We start from the raw sequence: 20,711 nt of genomic DNA, 5'->3' as shown, positions 1-20,711 counted from the left end.
TGCCTTTTTAGTTTTATATTCTGTTCCCTTTTTTATTTCCCTTATCATTGTTATTATTGGTGGTAGCAGTAGTGGTTTGTGTTACACCTTAGTTACTGGACTGCTCTTATCTCAACACATGGGAGTTACATTCTTTCCATTCTCCTCCCTATCCCTCCTGGAGTGGGGGAAGAAGAAGTCGGGGAGTGAGAGAACGGCTGCATGGTTCTGAGTTACGGGCCACAACAGGTGTATATCTCTTTCCCACTAGGATTTATAACTAAGATGCTGAATAATCCTTTGGGTTGCTTTCTGTTTCTTCCTCTTGAACACACTGGTAACTCATACAGAAAAAAACCACAACAGATCTCCCCTGCAGCCAAGGAAGTAGAGCTTCCATCTCCTCTGTGCCCTAAGAGCTGTATCAGGAGTCATGATTGAAGAAGGCATTGCTTTTATTATAGCAGAGAATAAGTGGAAACAACATTTTATTGTGTTCTCAGTTACAGACTCTGCACTACTGGTAAGTGGCCAGAAGTGTGTTAGTTTATTACAATGTATTCTAGATTTAAAGTCCTGTGGTTCATGTAGTCTGATGTGTGTTTCTGCATCAAACAAGAGGGCTCTTTCTTTCTTTTTTAAATAAACAGGAAGGGGGGATACATTTTTGATGCAACTAAATCATATTAAATTCCCAGCATTGTTGCTGTAATATTTTTTGATATATTACAAAGGTCAAAGAAACTTGAGGTAATGTTAATCATATAGCAAAAATATGCTTACAGAACACTTCCATACACATATGCATAGTGTGAAGTAAACCATTTTCCCCATTCTGAATAGTATCTAATCTGCAATGCTGCTTATATAGGTGAACAGCTTAAAGAAGTGCAAGTGCTGAAAGATTTATTTTCTTTCATGATAAGAATCTTGGGGAAGCAAGGAAGAAAAAACTACTTGATCTCTAGAGCTTTTTCCAAGCAGAAAGGACAGTAGCAGAGGAGGATTTGCAGCTTTTGGAAGCAGAAGTGTTGGAGAATGGAAAAAGAGGTCTGAATGGCACTAGTGTCAAATTCAGAAAGCAAGAGAAAAGGACATTTTTGATGGAGAATATGACTTAGAGCAAGGGAAAAGAAGATGTCTGTAGTAGTAATATTTGGATTAATTGGAGTGAGGAAGGCTGGAAAGCTCTGGAAGTTGATGGTAGATTTGGTTGCTATGGAGCAATACAGCTTGGAGTTTTGATAGTGCAAGAGTTTTGGTCACACTGAGGGAAGGTATAAATAAAGACTTCTGCCTTGCTTCTAGGAGGTACAGAGGGTTGGAGATCCCATAGAGGCAGGGTGAATTGGGAGAGAAAAAGAAATGGAAGCAGGGTGGTTAATCTAGAGAAAAAGGCAAGAAGAAAATGGAGAGTTGGGGTTGAATGTTGACAAAGAGCAAGGATTGAGCTTCTTTTGCTTAAGGAGCTAAACCAAAGGGTGATGGCTTAGTTGAAGAATATGGTGAGCCTTGCTAGAAAGCATCTGTGGGCTTGTCCTGGGTTTACCAGGAGCCGTTTTGCTCCTTCTTAGTAACTGGTGCAAGCTCTGTGTTTTGACTTCCAGCCTGGGCCGAGAGTTGATAACACCGATTGTTTTTAATTGTTGTTAAGTAATGTTTATTCTGGCCAAGGACTTTGTGAGTCTCATGCTCTGCTGGGGACGAGGAGAGGCTGGGAGGAAGCAGAGACAGGACACCTGACCCAAACCAGCCAAAGAGGTATTCCATACCATGGCACGTCATGCCCAGGGAGGTAACTGGGAGTTACCCGGAAGGGCACACTCTCTCTTCAGGGGGGGTCAAACTCGTTTGGCGGTGGTATCGTATTCTCTTGTTATTTTCTCTTATCAGTATTATCATTGGCGGTAGCAGCAGTGATTTGTGTTATACCTTAGTTACTGGGCTGTTCTTATCTCAACCCGTGGGAGTTACATTCTCCTGATTCTCCTCTCCGTCCCTCCGGGAGTGAGGAGAGCCGGGGGAGGGTGAGTGGACGAGCTGTGTGGATCCGTTTAAACCACGACAAGGCTCAAAGCCTCTGCTTTGAGGGTGGCTTTATGCTTCAGCTTTGTATACCATATGAAGTTGCCTGAGTGCTGATATAACCACCAGCAACCCGAAGTTAGCCAGAGTGGGAGAGTTGGATACGGAGGGTGGTGGGCCAGTTCTACAGCCAAGGTGCGGACAAAAACCATACAAGCAAACAGAACTGTGTGAGAGAGCTGAGAGCTTTGCATGAACTTCTATAAAACCAGGTTGCAGGCTAGTGAGTTGTGGAGAAAAGGGTATTTTGGTTAAAAAAGAAAAGAAGAAAAAGCACAGTGTTTGTCCTGCTCTGCGTGGTGGGCTACAGTGAGGCCTTCTGAGGGTTGCTCTGCTTGGTCATGGTGTGGTTGCCCAGCCTGCAGGAGAGGCTGCAGGGTTGATATCCCACATCACTGTGTGCTGCCATTCCCTACATTGTACAGGAGAGGCTGCAGAAGAGCTCCTAGAAACTGGTGTGTTCATCAGCACCGAATATGGGAGCAAAGCAGCCGTGTGGCATGGCTTTCAATGTAGTGCTGTGGGGGTGAAGATGGTTCTTCCCCACTTCTTCTTCAAGAATTCCATAGCAATGCTTGACTTCTAATGGAAAAGCCTCTGAGCACAAAGGTTCTGGCAGAGCTGATTACCTATGGTTTTTTAGGTCCCTTCTGGATTCCAGTGTAACGCTCAAATAATACCCCACAGCAGTGTATAGCAGATACTCATTGATTCGTTACTTTTTTTCTTTTTTTTTCAACTGTGTGGACAGGATTGTATTTAAATGGTGCTAAAATACGCTGAAGGAGTTACATCTGATGTGAGCAGTGCAGCTGGGGATCAGCTAAGCCCTTTTTTTGGTGTTTGTTTTTAAGAATGGTGAGAGCTGAGTGTTTTTACAAGGAGGAAGCACTGCATGTAGTTGGTAATCATTTGAAGCATAATAAAAATACATTCCAAAGAAGATGAATTGTCATGGAAATTCAGTTGGCTTGCTTTTCACATACTCAAGGAGGCATCTGCTTGTGGTTTCTCTGTTGTTGGGCACTGATACATTCAAAGGGAGGATGTCAACTGCGGTTTCTCATGCTGTAATGGCTGCTGTTTTGGCTGCTGCCAAAACTGAATTAATACTGGAAATTGGGGTCTTCCAAGTCACCATTTGAACACTGTATTAAACACTGTGTATTTTCAGATTTTAAAGAAATATTAAATTACTATTCTTCTGACATGATAAAACTCTACATGATTCTCAAAGTCTTAATTCAGATTCCACAATCCTCTGTTGTGTGAAGACTCGTAGGTAGCATGCTTGCTGTGCCGGGTGATCTTTTCATTGTTCTGATCTAATTAAATTGCTAGGTGCCTATCAGAGCTGCAGGAAGAGCAGGATGAGTCTTTCTTGTTAGTCACAGCTCCTGGTAACCTTCATCACAACCTTTAGCCTGCCCAGGGTGTCTTGACTAGCATGAGCAGTGGAGGGAGGAAGTCTCTTGCGTGCACCTGTGATGTTATAAAAAGTGTGAAATCGATATGCATTATTGCAGGGGTAGGTGGAAATGCTCTAATCAGTGAAATCATGGCTTGAAGTTACTTTACAAGCTGTTAATTCAAGAGGTTTGTTCTCCCTCTCCCTCTTCTCAGTGAAAACTTCTGCTGTGCTGGCAGCACTGTTTTAGGATGCAGAAGCAGATTTGCCTTTTTGCACCTGGGCTTGGCACTGCTTCCATTGAAGTAGATGACCCTTGGCCATCCAAGCAAGCAAGATTTGTTTAAGTCAGAGTGGAATTCCTTTGAAAATAGGAAAGAGCATGTAGTACAGTATGCCACAAAGTAGTACTGGGATACACTTGGGGAAAAGATTTGCTTTGTTTCACCTAGCAGTTCTGTGCTGATGGACTGGCTTAGAACAGCACCTGAGATTTGTGTTCAAGTCACATTCTGTAGGTTTTAAGAGCATGGCTTGGGACAAAACAGCACTTGGGCAGAAACATAAGAAGCTAGTGAGGGGCTGTGCCTGTACTATCAGAAATAACATTGGGCTGTTGCCACACTTGGGGCCGTATCAAAATCTGGGTTTTTTTACCCTGTGTTTTGGCTTTGAAGTTTAGTTTTGATGTACTTTACTGGTATTCCTCTTGATCATTTTTTTAGGGGAAATAAGTTTGGGGTGGTAATGTACCAAGTATTCCTCTGTAGCTCTCTGTATATGCCCACTGGATCATCTGTAGATGGAGGGGATCCAGATTCTTTTAATTGACATTGCTCAGTATTCTTTCCCTCTAGTGAAATTGGTGATTGTAGCAAACTCATTAACCCTGCTGCTTTCGAGCATTTGTTTGCCCAGAGGGAGGTGTGTGCTGCTGTGAGAGCTGAGCAGGTGAGAGAAACACAGCATCGCTGGCATTGCCATGAACCAAAGCTGCCTTGCCCTCTGTGTGTTAGACTGACAGGGGAAACACTGAACAGAATAAGCAGGTACTCAATAATCACATGCGGTGAAATCCAGTCCGCTTATGCACGGGGTAGCTTAGGTCTGGAAGCAAAGAGGTATCCTTGGGTTTCCTTAACTGGGTTATTCTGACCCTCCAGTGTTGCAGAGATTGAAAAAACGACTGATTTAATCCTGATAAGTAACAGATTAGTAAGCAGTTCTAGGAGCAGTATTGGGACTACTTACAGCTAACTGGCAATGTAGATGGGTGTCAGCATAGGCACTGGCAGCTGCTTCCGAAAATGGGGTGCCACTGCTTCTGCTGTCATGGTATTTTGCCCTAAAATGAAGAATCTAGAATGAAGACTTGCCCTTTCTGTGTTTTAATGACAGTGGTGTATGTTCTGGTGGTTATTCTAACAGAGCTGTTTGATCTTCACAATGTGTTCATTTGTGTTCACTGGAACTTGGACAAAAGCTCTTGCAGGAGGAAAAGCTAGCATGGGGTCAATGAACATAGCTTTTTTCATGATAAAGGGACTCTTCTGTTTTACTGCAAATTTGCCTACATGTAGATTTTTTATACAGTATATTTTAATCAAATCAATTAAATTCAGTTTAATCAAAAGAGTTCTTAGAAAAATAATGGCCAAAGATGGATTTATTTTTTTTTTCTTCCTTTATGGAAATATAGGTCAGTGGCATAATAACAGGCACAGAGTGTGCACTTTCTGAGTGGAGAAAGCAGGATCTTACTAATTACTGCTACACAGATTCCGTGTACCAGGTTGTGCAGGTAGGACTTGACTGCTCCCTCCACAGTGTGTCCTGCAAGGAAAAGGCTACTGTGGCATAAGTATATTCAGTGCAACTGACCCTTTGGTACTTTTGGCTTTTCAAAGCCTCTTGTAGCTCTAAGATAATAGTTGAGAAATAAGAAATCTCTGGAAACAGCTTCTGGTCATTGCTTGATGAAGATCCAATTGCTGTGTCCCTACACTGTTTCTGAAGAATACAAGCTCGATGTAACACACTGTCTGAAATAAAGCTGTGAAAAGGGAAAGAGGTTTCATAAGACGTATGAAGTAATTGTATTAAGTCATTAGAAAGTTACTAAAGTCTGTCCTGCAAAGTGGTAAACAAGGCTGCTGAAAGATTGGAAAGATTGGGTAGTGTAAACTAAGCACTTTCCACGTCCAGGAGGTGTGGCACCTCGTGAAAACAGGCTACTAATGCTGGGAGTGCAAATTTAGCCAAAGCTTTTTTTCTCACGCTTTGCATAGAAATTAGTTATGGCCAAATTAAGTCAACAGGAGACCTCTAATTTTTGGTGCTGTACTAACTTCTACTTTTTTGTCAATATTGTTTTGGTTATAAATTCTGTTAAGTCTGTATTTATGGTGTCTAGTGCTGCAGACCCATAAAGTTGCTGCTGGCCTGCTGTCACACTGCCAGTGTTAAATCTGCCTGAGAAAGACCGTCACCACCGTAAATGGGTTATAAACTTTAAAATAGGCCTTTAATATTAAAGCAAGAGATATGAGTAAGAAAATAAATGAGCCTCCAACAGACCTTGGAACAGGGGAGGGCAGTTTTTAATTAACAAGAGAATGTTGTACTCATGATTATTGAAAATATGTGGTTTGTGGATATTCCTGGTGGGACAAACTTAACATGGATTTGCAAAGGAACAACAGCAGAGTGCAACTGCAGTTTTAGACTACAGAGCACAGCACAGAGTAGTTCTTCTGTAGTGTTATTAAGTGGGAGGGTTTTGGTCAGTAATTCTCACAGATTAACAGAAGTATATTAAAATCAGAAAACAAAGGTAACAATGAAAAAAGAACTTTACCAGGGAGAAAAGCATTTAGAAGCTATCAATGGGCTAGAAAAAGAGGTTTATGAAAATACTGAAACATTAGACTTGTTTTGGCTTGGTTATGAACAAGCAAGACTGTTGAGGATATCAGCTGCCATGATGTCAAGGAAAGGTCCAGTGGTGTTGAAGGTATTCCCTGCCACATCCTCGCCATTACTGCCAGCTCATCACTGCATCTGTCCTGAGGCTGTTCTGTAACAAATTATCACAGTAGATTTCATGGTTTTGACTTTCCTAAGACACTTGATGCATTAGAGGAGTCTAAATTATATGCTTCAGTTGGGAAATGAAACCCTGAGAGCTTTCAAGGTTTGAAATCAATTTCATCAAATTACTGTTTCCAAGCTTGCTCTGTGATTTCTTGTTCTGTAACTCTTTAGAGCCACCACTGCTTCTCCAGGCAGAGCAGTATCTCACTTGTAGGTTTTATGGCTCTTTTCTCTGGAGTGCAGATATAGGGGAGACTGATTTTGGTTATTAGCTTTTGATAAGCAGTCTCAATCTGAAATATAAATAAAAAGTATGTTTGATGTCACGATGTGTGTGCGTATATATATATGTGTGTCACTATCTGTACTTAGTTAAATGTGACTTAGAGCTACTATTGGAAATACATATTTATTACTAATTTATTCCCCTAAGTGTGGGCTGTAGACTAAACTGAGAAGAGACAGCAAAGGCTCTTTATGCTTCTAGTGTAAGTCTAGCTAGTCTACTGTTCATTCTGTTTTCCCGGAAGCATGGTTCATCTAAACAGTCCCTTGCTAGTTTGCATCCACAGGGAGAACTATTGCAGTCAGAGCTTGAGTTCAGCTATTCCTGAGGTGTATCTTGAGTTCAGCTGTCCTCCAGGGAAGGACATCCCTGTGCCCTACCCAAACCTGGCAGATGATGGGCAAGCCTTGAATGCAGAGGGCTGTTGTCTCAGCTACTGAGCTCTTCCTTTTCCTTTCAGCTTGAGGGAAGCCTCAAGCTTGTTTTATTAGCATCTGAAAATGCAAACACAGCACATGGAAAACCCTTCAAAACTTGCTTTGGGTCACATTGGGTAGCAGTGACCCTTCTTAGAGCTGGCTTGGCTCAGCCAGCCCTTCTGGAGTCAAAAGATGATGACAGCTACCTAAAAGTTTATTGTCAGACCTTGGAAGGGTTAAATCTTTTCTTTGTGGCAGTAAAGGATACGGAAAGCTGCTAAGCATTTAGATTTGAAATTTGAAAAGCAGCTGTAGATGGATTCAAGAAGTCATCCTCTGATCTCAGAGACTTATCAGTGCCCCCATTTCTGATCACAAGGTTCATTCCAGTCCTCCCAGCTTCTTCTACAGCACTGATCTGTTTGTTTTTGTGAAGACATTGCACCACTGCTGCTGTGTCTGTGGGCTTGCACCAGTGCCAGTGTTTAGTGCCCAGTGGACTTCCAGACGAAGAGCACCCATTAGGGGTCAAGGGGTGTGTGTTTTTATCCTCACGTGGGTTGTAAGCTTCCAGCTGGAGAGCATTGCTAGAGCAAGGCTTCATCCTTATACAAAGAACTTAGTCAAAAGTAAGGGATGTATTACTACAAGTGTTCAGATATTAACCCTCCCCATGAAAATGAAAGGGTTTGAGAATGTGCTTTGGATTTTACTCTGGACTGGATCAAATGTTTGAACAGATACCAAGCAACACATTAAGTAATAGGATATACATACTGTAGTAAGACTTAATGCTGACTAAGCAGTTGTCAGTTTTAAGTGGCTCCAGAATACGCTATGCAAACTGAGTCTCAGCTCAGGTCTCTTAATATTGTGCAGAAAAGAAATTCGTGACAGTGCATTTCTTTGTTCTCTAGTGTTGTGATAACCCATTCTTAATGTCACAGCTTCACAGCTTTCTATCTAATGGTTTAAAAAAGAAAAAAAAGAAAACCAATTAAATGTTGAGCTGAGTACATCAGTAGGTGGTGACACAGCATTAATCTCAACTAAAGAAAACCCTGAGGTGTATGTATCCATGCTAAGAGGCTTTGTCATAGGTTCATAGACTGCTTAGGCTTGGAAAGGACCTTAAGGTCATCTAGTTCAAATGCTTTGCACAAGTCCAGGTAGATGATGTCAACTGCTTTGCCCCTGTCCATCAGTTCTGTGGCCCCATCATAGAAGACCACCAGATTGGTCAGGCAGGATTTCCTCTTAGTGAAGCCATGCTGGCTGTTACCAACCACCTTGTTGTTTTTCCTGTGCTTCAGCATGGTTTTGAGGAGAATCTGTTCCATGATCTGGCAGGCACAGGGGTGAGACTGACTGGTCTGTAATTCCCTGGGTCTTCCATTTTCCCCCTGTTGAAAATGGGGGTTATATTTCCCTTTTTCCAGTCATCAGGAACTTCACCTGACTGCCATGAGTTTTCAAATATAATGGGCAGTGGCTTAGCAACTTCATTTGCCAGCTCCTTCAGGACCTGTGGATGGATTTCATCAGGTCCCATGAACTTTTCACGGGGTGTTTGGCTAGCCACAGAATCACAGACTGCTTTGGGTTGAAAGGGACCTTAAAGCTCACCCAGTTCCAACCCCTGCCACGAGTAGGGACAACTTCCACTAGAGCAGCTTGCTCCAAGCTCCTGTGTCCAACCTGGCCTTGAACACTGCCAGGGATGGGGCAGCCGCAGCTTCTCTGGGCACCCTGTGCCAGCGCCTCAGCACCCTCATGGGGAAAAGCTTCTGCCTAAGAGCTCATCTCAGTCTCCCCTCGGGCAGGTTAAAACCATTCCCCTTGTCCTGTCCCTACAGGCCCTTGTCCAAAGCCGCTCTCTGGGTTTCCTGCAGCCCCTTTAGGCACTGGAGCTGCTCTAAGTTCTCCCCTTCAGGAGCCTTCTCATTTCCAGGCTGCCCCAGCCCAGCTCTCTCAGCCTGGCTCCAGAGCACAGGTTCTCCAGCCCTCACATCATTAATAATGGGAGGACAGGTAAATAAAAAACCCTGAAAAAAACCCCAAACGAATAAATAAAACAATATTAAAATAAATACATTAAAATACCCTAAAACCCAACCACCCCACAACCAGAATGAAGGCCATTTTTGTACATTTGCGATCAAAAGTTTCAGTGCAGCTGCTTGTTTTCCATTAAAACTTCAGAGCTATTTGGGAGCATTATCCCAAAACATCCTAAGTGAGATCATAAAGCATGTGCAAGAAAACGGAGGGATCAGGCCCAGTCAGCATTAAGGGCAGGTTGTGCTTGACCAACCTGATCTCAGTCTATGATTAAGTGACCTGCCTGTTAATGAGGGAAAGGCTGTGGACATTGTCTATTTGGACTTAAGTAAAGCATTTGACTGTGTCTCCCACAGTTTTCTCCTAGGCAGATTGGCTGTTCATGACCTGGACAGGAGGATTCTTCACTGGATTGAAAACTGGCTGGATGGCCAAGCCCAAAGAGCGGTGGTGAATGGCAGCACATCTAGTTGGAGACTGGTCACTAGTGGTGTCCCTCAGTGCTCGGTGTTAGGGCCACTGTTGTTTAATACCTTCACTGATGATCTGGATGAGGGGATCAAGGGCACCCTCAGTAAATTTGCAGATGACACCAAATTGGGTGGACATGTTGATATGCTGGAGGGTAGGAAGCTCTGCAGAGGGATCTGGACAGGCTGGCTTGATGGGCTGTGGCCAATGGGATGAGGTTCAACAAGACAAAGTGCTGGGTCCTGCACTTGGGCCACAACAATCCTGTGGAACACTCCAGGCTTGGGAAGAGCGTCTGGAAACTGCTCATGGGAAAGGACCTGGGAGTGCTGATTGACGGAGCCAAACATGAGCAGCTTGTGCCCAGGCAGCCAAGAAGCCAATGGCATCCTGGCCTGTACCAGAAATAGCGTGGCCAGCAGGGCCAGGGCAGTGATTGACCCCCTGTACTGGGCACTGGTGAAGGCCACACCTCGAACCATGTGTTCAGTTCTGGGCCCCTCACTGCAGGAGAGACATTCAGGTGCTGGAGGGGGCCAGAGAAGGGCAATGGAGAGCTGGTGAATGTTCTGGAGAATAAGTACAATAAAGAATGGCTGAAGGACCTGGGGAGTTTAATTCTAGGTTGTTTAGAAGAGAGGGCTCAAGGGGACCCTTATCACTCTCTGCAACTACCTGAAAGGAGGTTGTAGTGAGGTGGGGGTCATTCTCTTCTCCCAAGTAACAAGCAAGATCCCTGGAAGTGTTCAAAACCCATGTAGATGAGGCCCTCAGTGATATGGTTTAGTGGTGGTCTTGGCAGTCCTGGGGTAGTGGTTGGATGTGATCTTAAAGGTCTTTTCCAACCTGATTGATTCTATAATTATATATAAACTATATGAGAGAAAAAAAAAAAAAAGTACCGAAAGTTCCATTAGATCAAACTGTTTCTAAGCTGTTAGAACTGTTCTAATTATTAGAAGCCTCGACTTTCACACAGCAGTGGAGATCACCTGCATGACAAGTCTGTTCGCAGTCCCTGGCAGTGGGTAAATGCTTTTGGGGCAGAGGCAGACCAGCAACCATGTGTAGCCAGCAGCACCTTCTTATGATGGCTTTTTCTCCCTCATCTTCCTCTGAGCAAACCTGGCGTGATTTCTTTTTCCTAACAGAAGTTGCAGTATTCTTGGACCAAGAGACAAGATCTGAAGATCTTCAGTTCACATGGCACATACCCACTGTTTCCGAGCACAGTCAGGTTGATACCCACAACAGATATCCTGCAGGGAACAAAAATCAGACGAGGAGGTGGAATACGTGCAACTCACAGCACATTTATTCTCCTGCAGAAAGTGTGGAAAATAGCATCCTAGCTGTTTATCATAGTTTGCATGTAATCAAGGGCGGATTCAAACTGGTCCCTGTGATTTCTAGCACTGTGCAGCCCAGATGGACTCTGCAGAGCTCTGCCAAGGCAAAGCTGAGAGAATGAAAATGCTGAAGATCAGCTTTCTAGCAGCAGGAGCAGGGTTGGTCTATGGCCTTTAGATCAGTCAAAATCACTTTCATATTGCAGTCTTTTCCTAGACAGGATGGATGGGAGGCTTCTGTGTAGTGGGAATATTCTCTAGGTTGAGAAGTTGAGGAATTTTGTTAGGTAGATGAATACTCAGCAGCCATCAGTTCTCCACTGTGGTAACTGATATTCTAAAGTGCTGTGTGATTTGCTTTAGGTGGAAGTAGGATTTCATAAAGCTGAGAGCCCAGCTAGGCCTGCCCATGTGACCCCGCTCCCCCTTGTCCCCTGTATTGCAGACAGAGGAGGAAGGAAGAAGCCATTGAAGGAACAAGAGTTACACAAAGGTTAAAACATATCGCTAGGGCAGCTCACCATTTCTATAGACTTGGGGAATTGTAAAGCACCACCTGTGAGGACATGTGCAGTGTCTGTCTTAAAACACATAAATACCACTTTCCATATGGGTAACAGAAAAATCTGATTAAGGAAGGATGCAGCAGCTTCACTTCCCTGCAGAAAAAATCTTGGCATTTGGTCAGATGTATGAGCTAGCATGGCACCCAGTTTAATTAACCCTGCAGCTTGCAAGCATGCACGTTTATTTGACAAGAAAATGTTAAGAGCAAGCTGAATGCACAGCTTGCTAAACAGCCAATAAATCTGGGTTATATCTTCCTTCCCCAGTCAGGAAGCAAGGGAGCTATTTTTAAACCTGGCCTTTCTGCACACACTGCAATGGAATGATTTTTCTTGTGGTAGGCTGAACATGGCAGTACTTTCACATTAAGTAACGAGCTCTTACTGCTGCTCTGAATTAAATGGGCACAATTTGGCAGAAGTCGTTCCTTCTTCAGAAAAGACTGGCTCCAGTGATTTCTCCAGGCATTGACCTCTGCAAAGATTATATCATCAAGAGAGTAAGAGGAGCAACGCAACCTGAATGGTGGGGAGAGCAGCTCACCAGTAACTTTGTGGGAGGTCTTCCATTTCACTTCGGAACTGGGTGAAACTTCGGAATGTTTTATTCAGGAACTGGGAAAATTATGGATAAGGTCTCCTAATTTGTACAAAACTCTTTTTGATACCCACAACAGGGTATCCTGCAGGGTACAAAAATCAAAAGAGAGGTGCAATATGTGCAACTCACACCACATTTATTCTCCTGTAGAAAGTGTGGAAAATAGCATCCTAGCTGTTTATCATTGCTTACATGCAAGCAAGGACAGATTCAAACTGGTCCCTGTGATTTCTAGCACCGTGCAGGCCAGAGGGACTCCTTGCACAACTCTGCTGAGGCAAAGCTGAGACGATGACTAACTGTTAAACAGTTTGGATTGTCTGGCTGAAGGCTCTGCCAAAGGCAAGAGGTCTTCATTGCAGTTAAGGAGGAAGAAGTCGGGATTTGAATTCATGTCAGCTGGTAGCCTTCAGATACCTTCAGGCACCTTTCCCTATGCGCCCTGGGTCTGTGCAAAGATAGAGCCAACAGTTGCTTAGGCCTGGAACATGGAATGTAGCAACTTTTTATTTGCATTGCTTTGCTGTAGTGTCTGGTTTCAGCAACTAATGTTGATTTTTAGCTTCTCAATGTGCTGGGAAGCAGTGGTCTTCATTGCTAAAAATAAGCAGGCAGGTTTCTAGCATATAATCTTTCTGTACCTGACTTGTGGGGAGCTACAATTTACATGTATTGGTCTTAACAGTTGCAGGTGATTCTGTGTTTGTGTTCAGAACGTATCAGATTCAAGTTTGCTTCTGCTGTGAACATTTCCTTTATCTCTTAGCTTTCTGTAGGGGTCTGTTGATACTTGTGTTGTATTTCTTCTGTGTATTCCTGCTGCATGCTTGCAAAGGGACTGAGACTGGATTTTATTCATTGATGGCATTCCTGTTTCTAACCAGAAGTGGAGAATGCTAAGGGAAGCCGAGTCTGTATACCAGAGGATTAGGCTTTCCCAGCTAGGCTGCTAGATAGATGGAACCAGAAACAAAATACATAACCTACATAGCTGAATTGGTAGGCAGCTTCTTTCATGAGCTCACCTTTGTTTTGCACTGATTTAGAACTGTTTGGAAAACCATCCTGTGACTTCACAGGTACAGCTGCTAAAATACCTGGACACTATTTTCATAGGCAACTATACTGCCTATTTTCCCATCTCTGAAAAAATTTCTGCTAATGTTTCAGGATGTATTTTCCCCTTTGTTTTAATTGAGGATTTAAAATGTGGCTTGAAGGAAAATAATGTTGAAAAAATAAGGGCTAAGTACATTGAGCCATTCACACAACTAGATATGTGCTAGCTCAATTTATTCAAGTGTCTTTGTATAGTCACAAAAGATCTAAAGATCATCCTCCATCAGTATATTAATTTTTTAATTTTTATTTAATTTTTTTTTTTTAGGTCTTTCTTTGAGGTCTTGCACAAGTCTTGGGGCTGAGGGGAGGGAACATTTTATAAGTCAACCACAGTTAGTTTCTTTCTACCTGGATCTTGGGTTTCGTTTGAGGTTTAACTCAAAGTGTCTCTCTCCAAAGGGTTTCGTTAGAACATATTTCCAAATTATTGCATTGGGCTAAAGGGAAGGTCTGTTGAAAAGCAGCAGCAAATACATGTCCAAAAAGTCTGGAGTCATCTGCATCTGTCTGTCTCTTGTGAAAAGGCCCATCTTGTTTAAGTGTTAACAGATTCCGGCATTGACTTCTGATCTGGAAAACTTTTGACAGCCAGTGAGATGCAGGTGTGAATGTTGCTTTCCCTGCTTGCTCATTGACTTTTCTCTGAGTCAGGGGTGAGAATTTGTAAGAGAAGACAGAAAATAAAATTTAATTATTGTGTATAAATGACTTGGGTTTCTGTATATCATTTGGGAGAGTGGGGGAGGTGGGAGGAAGAATTTATTTGAATAGAATCTAATTGATTAGTGCACGTAAGAAAAATTAATAATTATCTGTCCAAATCACCATCATTGTGGGGTTCATTTGTTTTTCCAGGTCAATCAGAATGTGGAGATTCAAAGGGCTCGTCTACGAGATGATATTAAGGAATATAAATTCAGAGAAGCACGTTTGCTGCAAGACTACACTGAGCTTGAAGAGGAAAACATCTCTCTCCAGAAACAAGTGTCTGTTCTGAAGCAAAACCAGGCAAGTTTTTCAAAATAGTGAGCATTGATTTGGTAGCAACAGTTAATTCCTGTGTTACAGCATGGTTCTGTTTCATTTCAGCATCCAACCACTTATTTTTTGTACTGCTTTTGAGACTATAATCTCTGTCTTTTAGTACCAAGAGTTGTCCCAAAATGTTTAAGTCCTTTCTGTCTCTTTTTATACACTGTCTTAAGACTTTATTGCTTCTACTTTGACCTCCAAGTCATTCCACTGCCTGCTCTGTCCTTGATGGAAGTGAAGTTTCTACCAGTCTGCTTTGTTACTTGGTTTAGTCTTTGCTACACTAGTTTTTCAATGTCTCTTTGCAGTACTCTCCCATCTACCCGTCCATCCACCCATTCGTCTGTCCTCTTCTACAGTATCTGTAAGCAGATACATTTCTGAACATACATTTTTAATGCTACTTATTTCTTACTTTGTCTCTCCAGTTGTATACTCTTCCTCTCTTGCAGCTACTTTCATTAAACATGGGCTACTGTTACATTTGCTTTATAATGTCAGACCTGGGTGACTGCTCATCCAAAAGGTCACATTTTTAATTGCGCAGTTCCTGCTATTTTCAGAATTTTAGAAAACTGCATTTTTTGAACAACTGAAGAATTTTCCTGAGTCACCATTAGCAGAGGTAGTTAGCTTAGATGTGTTGTTAGATGTGGCCTTTGGCATGATTTGCTTATCTTCACCTGTCCGATGGGGACTTGTTATTTTTATTCTTCAGATACCCGTCATCCTTATTATATAAATAAAACTTCAGATTCCATTTGAGAAAATGGTATAATATTCCTAAAATACAAGCTCCTAAAAAAAAATAGTGTTAATACCATCTGTTGTAATGAACACATAGCAAAAACCTTATAGGATTTGCTTCAGAACTCCTTCAGGGTTCTGAATGAAAGCTGCCTGCCAAGCAAGGTATTTGGGATATTGGATATATTTCATTTATCTCCAGGTGAAATTCCATGTCAATGTTTTTTTCATTTTGGCCTTGCTCATGTGCCCAAAATAGGGACATTTTTATTTCATTCATTGTACTTGGAGGAGCAAGTGGAAGCTCAGTGTTCACATTCTAAAATACCAATGTTCAAGAGTGCTGTCATTATGGGTTGAGCTAACTTTCGCTCAGATGCTATCTTGCTTATGAGTTACTAGTAATTATTGGCTACCTGTTTGTATTCTGCAGCCTTTGGAAATAGACTGCAGTCTTGAATATTTGATCTCATATATAGACATATATAGAACAAAGAGCTAATTCTGTTCATGGTAGTGGATTATTGCTAATCTTACTTGATGAATTTCAGTAAGCTTTCATTATCCTACTGACAAACTAGAAGAAGCCATCAAGTTTTCCCAGGAATAACTTGCAAAACTGAATTAGCATAATTGGTTCCTGGTTTTTAAATCAGGTGTGGTTCAGCACCACCAGGTTGCTATATGTTGGCATCTAAAATTCCTTTAGCAGCTGGCAAAAATAAATGTATCATGTGGCATGTTTTCCTTTCAAGGTTAAGATAAAGTATTCTTTAGGCATTTTTTTTTTTGTCCAAGGGATTCAAAATTTTACCCCAGCTGTTGGTGTTCATAACTTCAGTGTAAGAGAGGTTTAAAAAAAGGCAATTTTATACATAAAACTTAGATGTGACATCAAATTTCATGTAGCAGCATTGAGAGTCTGAAGTGTAGAGTCTGTAAATTGTAGCTCTTTCAAAATGTGCTGAAAATGATGATGGTGACAGAGATGATAAAATGTTTTATTTTGAATATATAAAGCAGAGTTAAGCCTGGTGGCATATTTTTACATCAGTGCAGCAAGAGTGTCAAAAGCATAGCTTTGTAATGCTGGATTTTAAAAATGTGGAGCTTGAATTTGTGGGAAGGTTGGACAGGGAATTTGTTAATCAGAGAAGGAATTTTCATAATGTGCTAGGAAAGCCTGTTTTGTTATTCCTTTATCACATCCTTTATCTCCCACCTGTCTCAATTAAGCTGGAATAGATCAGCTCATTTGTGTTTTGCTTAGAAATTTTCTTCCATGCTCTTTGTGAAGGTAAGTAGTGTAAGCAGCTTAGAGTCAAAGTGCCAAAACTAGACTCTAGTACTGAAAAAAAGTGAATCTATTCTCACCATATTTGCTGAACCAAACATTCAAAAGTATTTGGTGCCTTGCAGGTAGACATTTTCATTACTGTTCCCCTGTGCCCCCTGTGTTTGTATAATCTCCAGGTGGAGTTTGAAGGCCTGAAACATGAAATCAAAAGGCTTGAAGAGGAAACAGAATTTCTCAACAGCCAGCTAGAAGATGCCATACGGCTGAAGGAGATCTCCGAACGCCAGCTTGAGGAAGCCTTAGAGACACTGAAGACAGAGCGAGAGCAGAAGAACACCCTTCGTAAGGAGCTCTCTCACTACATGAACATCAATGACTCCATGTACAACAGCCATCTAAATATCTCTTTAGATGGTCTTAAGTTCAGTGATGAGGCCACAGAGCCCAATAATGATGAAATCATGAATGGATTCGAACAAAACTGCCTCAGCAAGCTCAGCAGTGGCAAGAATAGTACATCAACACCCAAGAAAAATGAAAGCTTCCCACCAGCCCCAAGTCTGGTTTCAGATCTTCTAAGTGAATTAAACATTTCTGAAATCCAGAAGCTGAAACAACAGCTTGTACAGGTATATGAGCTTCCTAAACAACTGTGTAGTTCCAAATAGCTGCTAGAGTTTACTGGGGTTATTTCAGTCTTTTCAATATCTCACATGGACTGCATACAGTATGAACTATATTTGTAAAGGCTCTGATTGATTTAGAACTTGAGGGTGTTAAAAATTTGTCAGAGAAAAAATACAGCATGCTGCTGTTCTCATGTGCAGAAAAACTAGCAGTCATGTCCTGTGTTTGGAGGACAATTGTAGTGCATCTTTTGTGCAGTACATGGTGTGTCTACTTCATTGTGTTCCTAGCGAGAAAGATAGTACTTTGTTTGAAAATTGGTAGTTACCCCAGTTATCTTCCCCAAAATTTTTATACACCAGAACTCCTTTCTCTAATTAGTTCAAAGAACATGAAATTTTAATAAGTACCAAGCATTTCTATGTTACATTTGTGCTATTGCGAGGTTGGAGAGTTTGAAACAAGATGTATATTTATGTTGCCCAGAAATGTTTTAAAGTTTTGTCAAGCACTTTTTAAATTTTCCATAGAAAAAGCCTTTGTGGAAAAAATAGCTGGATTTTTTCAAAATGAAACCTTTCAGAGGAGAAAGTTTCAGTATTTCTGAGTCTTTCATGAAACTCCAAGTTTCCACCATAGGCTAGCTGCAAGTTTTCTAATTGTTTTTTCTAATGCTATTTCTCATAACTTGATAATTTGAAAGATAATAGTAAACTTTTGCTTATCTTCAGCTGGAAGAATATTTTGACACTGAGACCATCAGCTATGGAAGAATGTATAATATGGATTTTGAAGTGAAAATGAGAAAGAATTGGCAAGGAACACTGTGCTCGACATAGCGTTAGAATGACTGAGATAGCTTTTTAATAAATTAAAAATTAATAACCTTTAGAATAAATTAAATAGCACACGTAATGTGCAAGTGATTGGGTTTCTGTAACCATATGGATCTTGGCTAAATTGCTGTCTTTTATAATAAAACCATTTAAGTGATACAAAGTTTCCTTTATGTATATGTTCGTGTTTGTGCATTTCAGATGGAAAGAGAAAAGGTGAACTTGTTAACAACACTACAGGAATCGCAGAAGCAGCTGGAAAATACACGGGGGGCCCTCTCTGAGCAGCATGAAAAAGTTGGCAGACTCACAGAAAACCTAAATGCGATGAAGAAACTCCAGGTTAGCAAGGAACATCAGTCTGCCCTGGACAATGAGAAGGACAGAGACAGCCATGAAGATGGAGACTATTATGAAGTTGATATCAATGGGCCAGAGATCCTGGAATGCAAGTACAAAGTGGCTGTGGCAGAAATTACTGACCTAAAAGAGGAGCTCAAAAATGTTAAGGCCAAATACAAAGAATGTGAGTCTAAGTATGAGGAAGAGAAGAGCAGATACGAGACCGAGAGCCAAGCTCTCACTGAAAAGATCACCTCCCTAGAAAAATCCAGTAGGCATGACAGAGAACAGGTGGCCAGGCTGGAGAAGGAGCTAAAGAAAGTCAGTGATGTTGCTGGAGAAACACAGGGCAGCCTCAGTGTGGCCCAAGATGAGCTAGTCACCTTCAGTGAAGAACTGGCCAATTTATATCACCATGTCTGCATGTGCAACAATGAAACTCCAAACAGAGTGATGCTGGATTACTACAAGGAAGGTAAAGGTGGACACAGTAGTCCAGAGGCCAAGGGAAGAAGGTCTCCCATTCTCCTTTCTAAAGGGCTGTTAACTATAGAGCTAGGAAAAGCAGAGAATGGAAGTGGTGACAGCAGTCCATCTCCAGTGTCATTGCTGCCATCGCCTATGTCAGATCCTCAGAAGGAACCAATGAATATTTACAATTTGATTGCTATAATCCGGGATCAGATCAAACACCTGCAAGCTGCTGTAGACAGAACCACCGAGTTGTCCAGGCAGCGTGTTGCCACTCAAGAACTTGGGCCGGTGGTGGACAAAGACAAAGAAGCACTCATGGAAGAAATCCTGAAGTTGAAGTCCCTGCTGAGCACCAAGAGAGAACAGATAGCAACTCTGAGAACTGTACTGAAGGCCAATAAACAGGTAACTAGGTTTAAGAGATGTGAAGGTTATAGTGTCAGGGAGTAAAGTCATAAACACAAGAGAATGAATCTTTGAGGTCATGCTGCCATACCCTCAGTTGGTACCAGACTGAAGCAGGCTGTTTCATTAGAGGCACACAGCTGTCCTGTAAAGCTCAGGACGGTGGCTTTAACTGACTTTTGCTTGTCACATACTCATGAGATTATTTATTAAGCTTACTGCCTGTCTGAATTATATCAGGTTAAATTTCATGTAAGACACCTAAAATGAAGAGGTAAATCTTACTTTCTACTTGAAAGAATCCTAGTAGCAACCTAATTCTAGTATTAATTTTGAGTAGTAACTCAAAAGAGTTAAGTACTCTTCTCTCTCAAGCTGCAAAATAAAAGCCTACTAAGATGAGGATGTGATATAAGAACATGGTCCAGATAACAGGGGTGAAAGGTTTTAAGTAGGGCTTGGGGATTGGTCTGTGCCATTTGATACACCTTAGTGCTGTAGATGAAAATAACTGCCGTTAAGACACATGTGACATGCTTCATTGTCTCCTCTGAAGTTAAAGTAATGCAAATTAAAGTTGTCTTTAAAAAAAGTATAGTGTTGTTTAAGAAATATATACATACTTTCAGGGGGTTTTTGCACATTTTAATAAAGGTGTCTCAAAACAAAAGGCAAAAAGGCAAAATGCTGTAGGGTTTAGAGAATTGTGCAAGTGATTGATGAATGCATTTAATTATAGAGATACTAGATAGACTGTTTTGTATTTGAAGTATGTAAAGTTTAACTTCTTTTAGTGGTTGGAGATGGGCGTCACTAAATGTATATTCTGTAACTTCCCTAGATGCTGCTGCAGGGTTAATGGGAGTAGGAGACCCATATGTCCAATCTGTTTCCAGTGTTCAAAAACTAGATCTTATTTAATCTGTACAAGAAAAGTTGACCAAAATTTTAACATTCCAGTACAAAGTGAATGTTTCATCATGTGAATAGTGATTACAGGTGCCTTAGCCAGCCACTTTGTGAAGTTTCATTAATTAGCAGGTTTCTGTTCTTTTTGGTAAACAGACTGCAGAGGTAGCCCTTGCCAACCTAAAAAGCAAGTATGAAAATGAGAAGGCTATGGTTACAGAGACCATGATGAAGCTACGAAATGAGCTGAAGGCTTTGAAAGAAGATGCTGCTACCTTCTCTTCCCTGAGAGCAATGTTTGCTACAAGGTAAAGAACGTAAGAACTCTGCAAAATGTCATTTCTTGTGTGGGGGAAGAGCTGAACACCCTGCCCACCTCCCCATGCAGAGGAGAAAAATGCCTTTTTCCAAGTGTGTTGCTTACAGTGTTTGTCTGTGATATGCCAGGGATATAGTATGTTGATACAAACCAGGAACCTGTGGTGGTGGTATTTAATTCTGGTGCAAGACTGTCCCTGGTTCTTGATGCCGTTAACTCTGAGAAGGAGTGACATTTAACAGGACAAATAGAGCGTTTATTACACAATAAAGATACGACTGTG

The 20,711-nt window shown here is 41.6% G+C and overlaps 1 protein-coding gene across 5 annotated transcripts in view; it reads left to right on the top strand.

Moving 5' to 3' along the window:
• BICD2 (BICD cargo adaptor 2) overlaps positions 1-20,711 on the top strand; it is a 98,887-nt gene that overhangs the window by 60,234 nt on the left and 17,942 nt on the right. For all 5 annotated transcript variants that reach the window (XM_065687260.1, XM_065687264.1, XM_065687261.1 and 2 more), the window contains 4 exons: positions 14,296-14,448; positions 16,693-17,145; positions 18,181-19,200; positions 20,266-20,417. In XM_065687260.1, coding sequence (XP_065543332.1) covers positions 14,296-14,448; positions 16,693-17,145; positions 18,181-19,200; positions 20,266-20,417 — 1,778 coding nt within the window. The remainder of the gene's footprint in view (positions 1-14,295; positions 14,449-16,692; positions 17,146-18,180; positions 19,201-20,265; positions 20,418-20,711) is intronic.

This window comes from Lathamus discolor, chromosome 7 (assembly GCF_037157495.1).
Source record: "Lathamus discolor isolate bLatDis1 chromosome 7, bLatDis1.hap1, whole genome shotgun sequence".
NCBI classification, from domain to species: Eukaryota; Metazoa; Chordata; class Aves; order Psittaciformes; family Psittacidae; genus Lathamus; species Lathamus discolor.
Note: the sequence above shows the minus strand (reverse complement) of the source record. Positions and strands in the feature narration are given on the sequence as shown.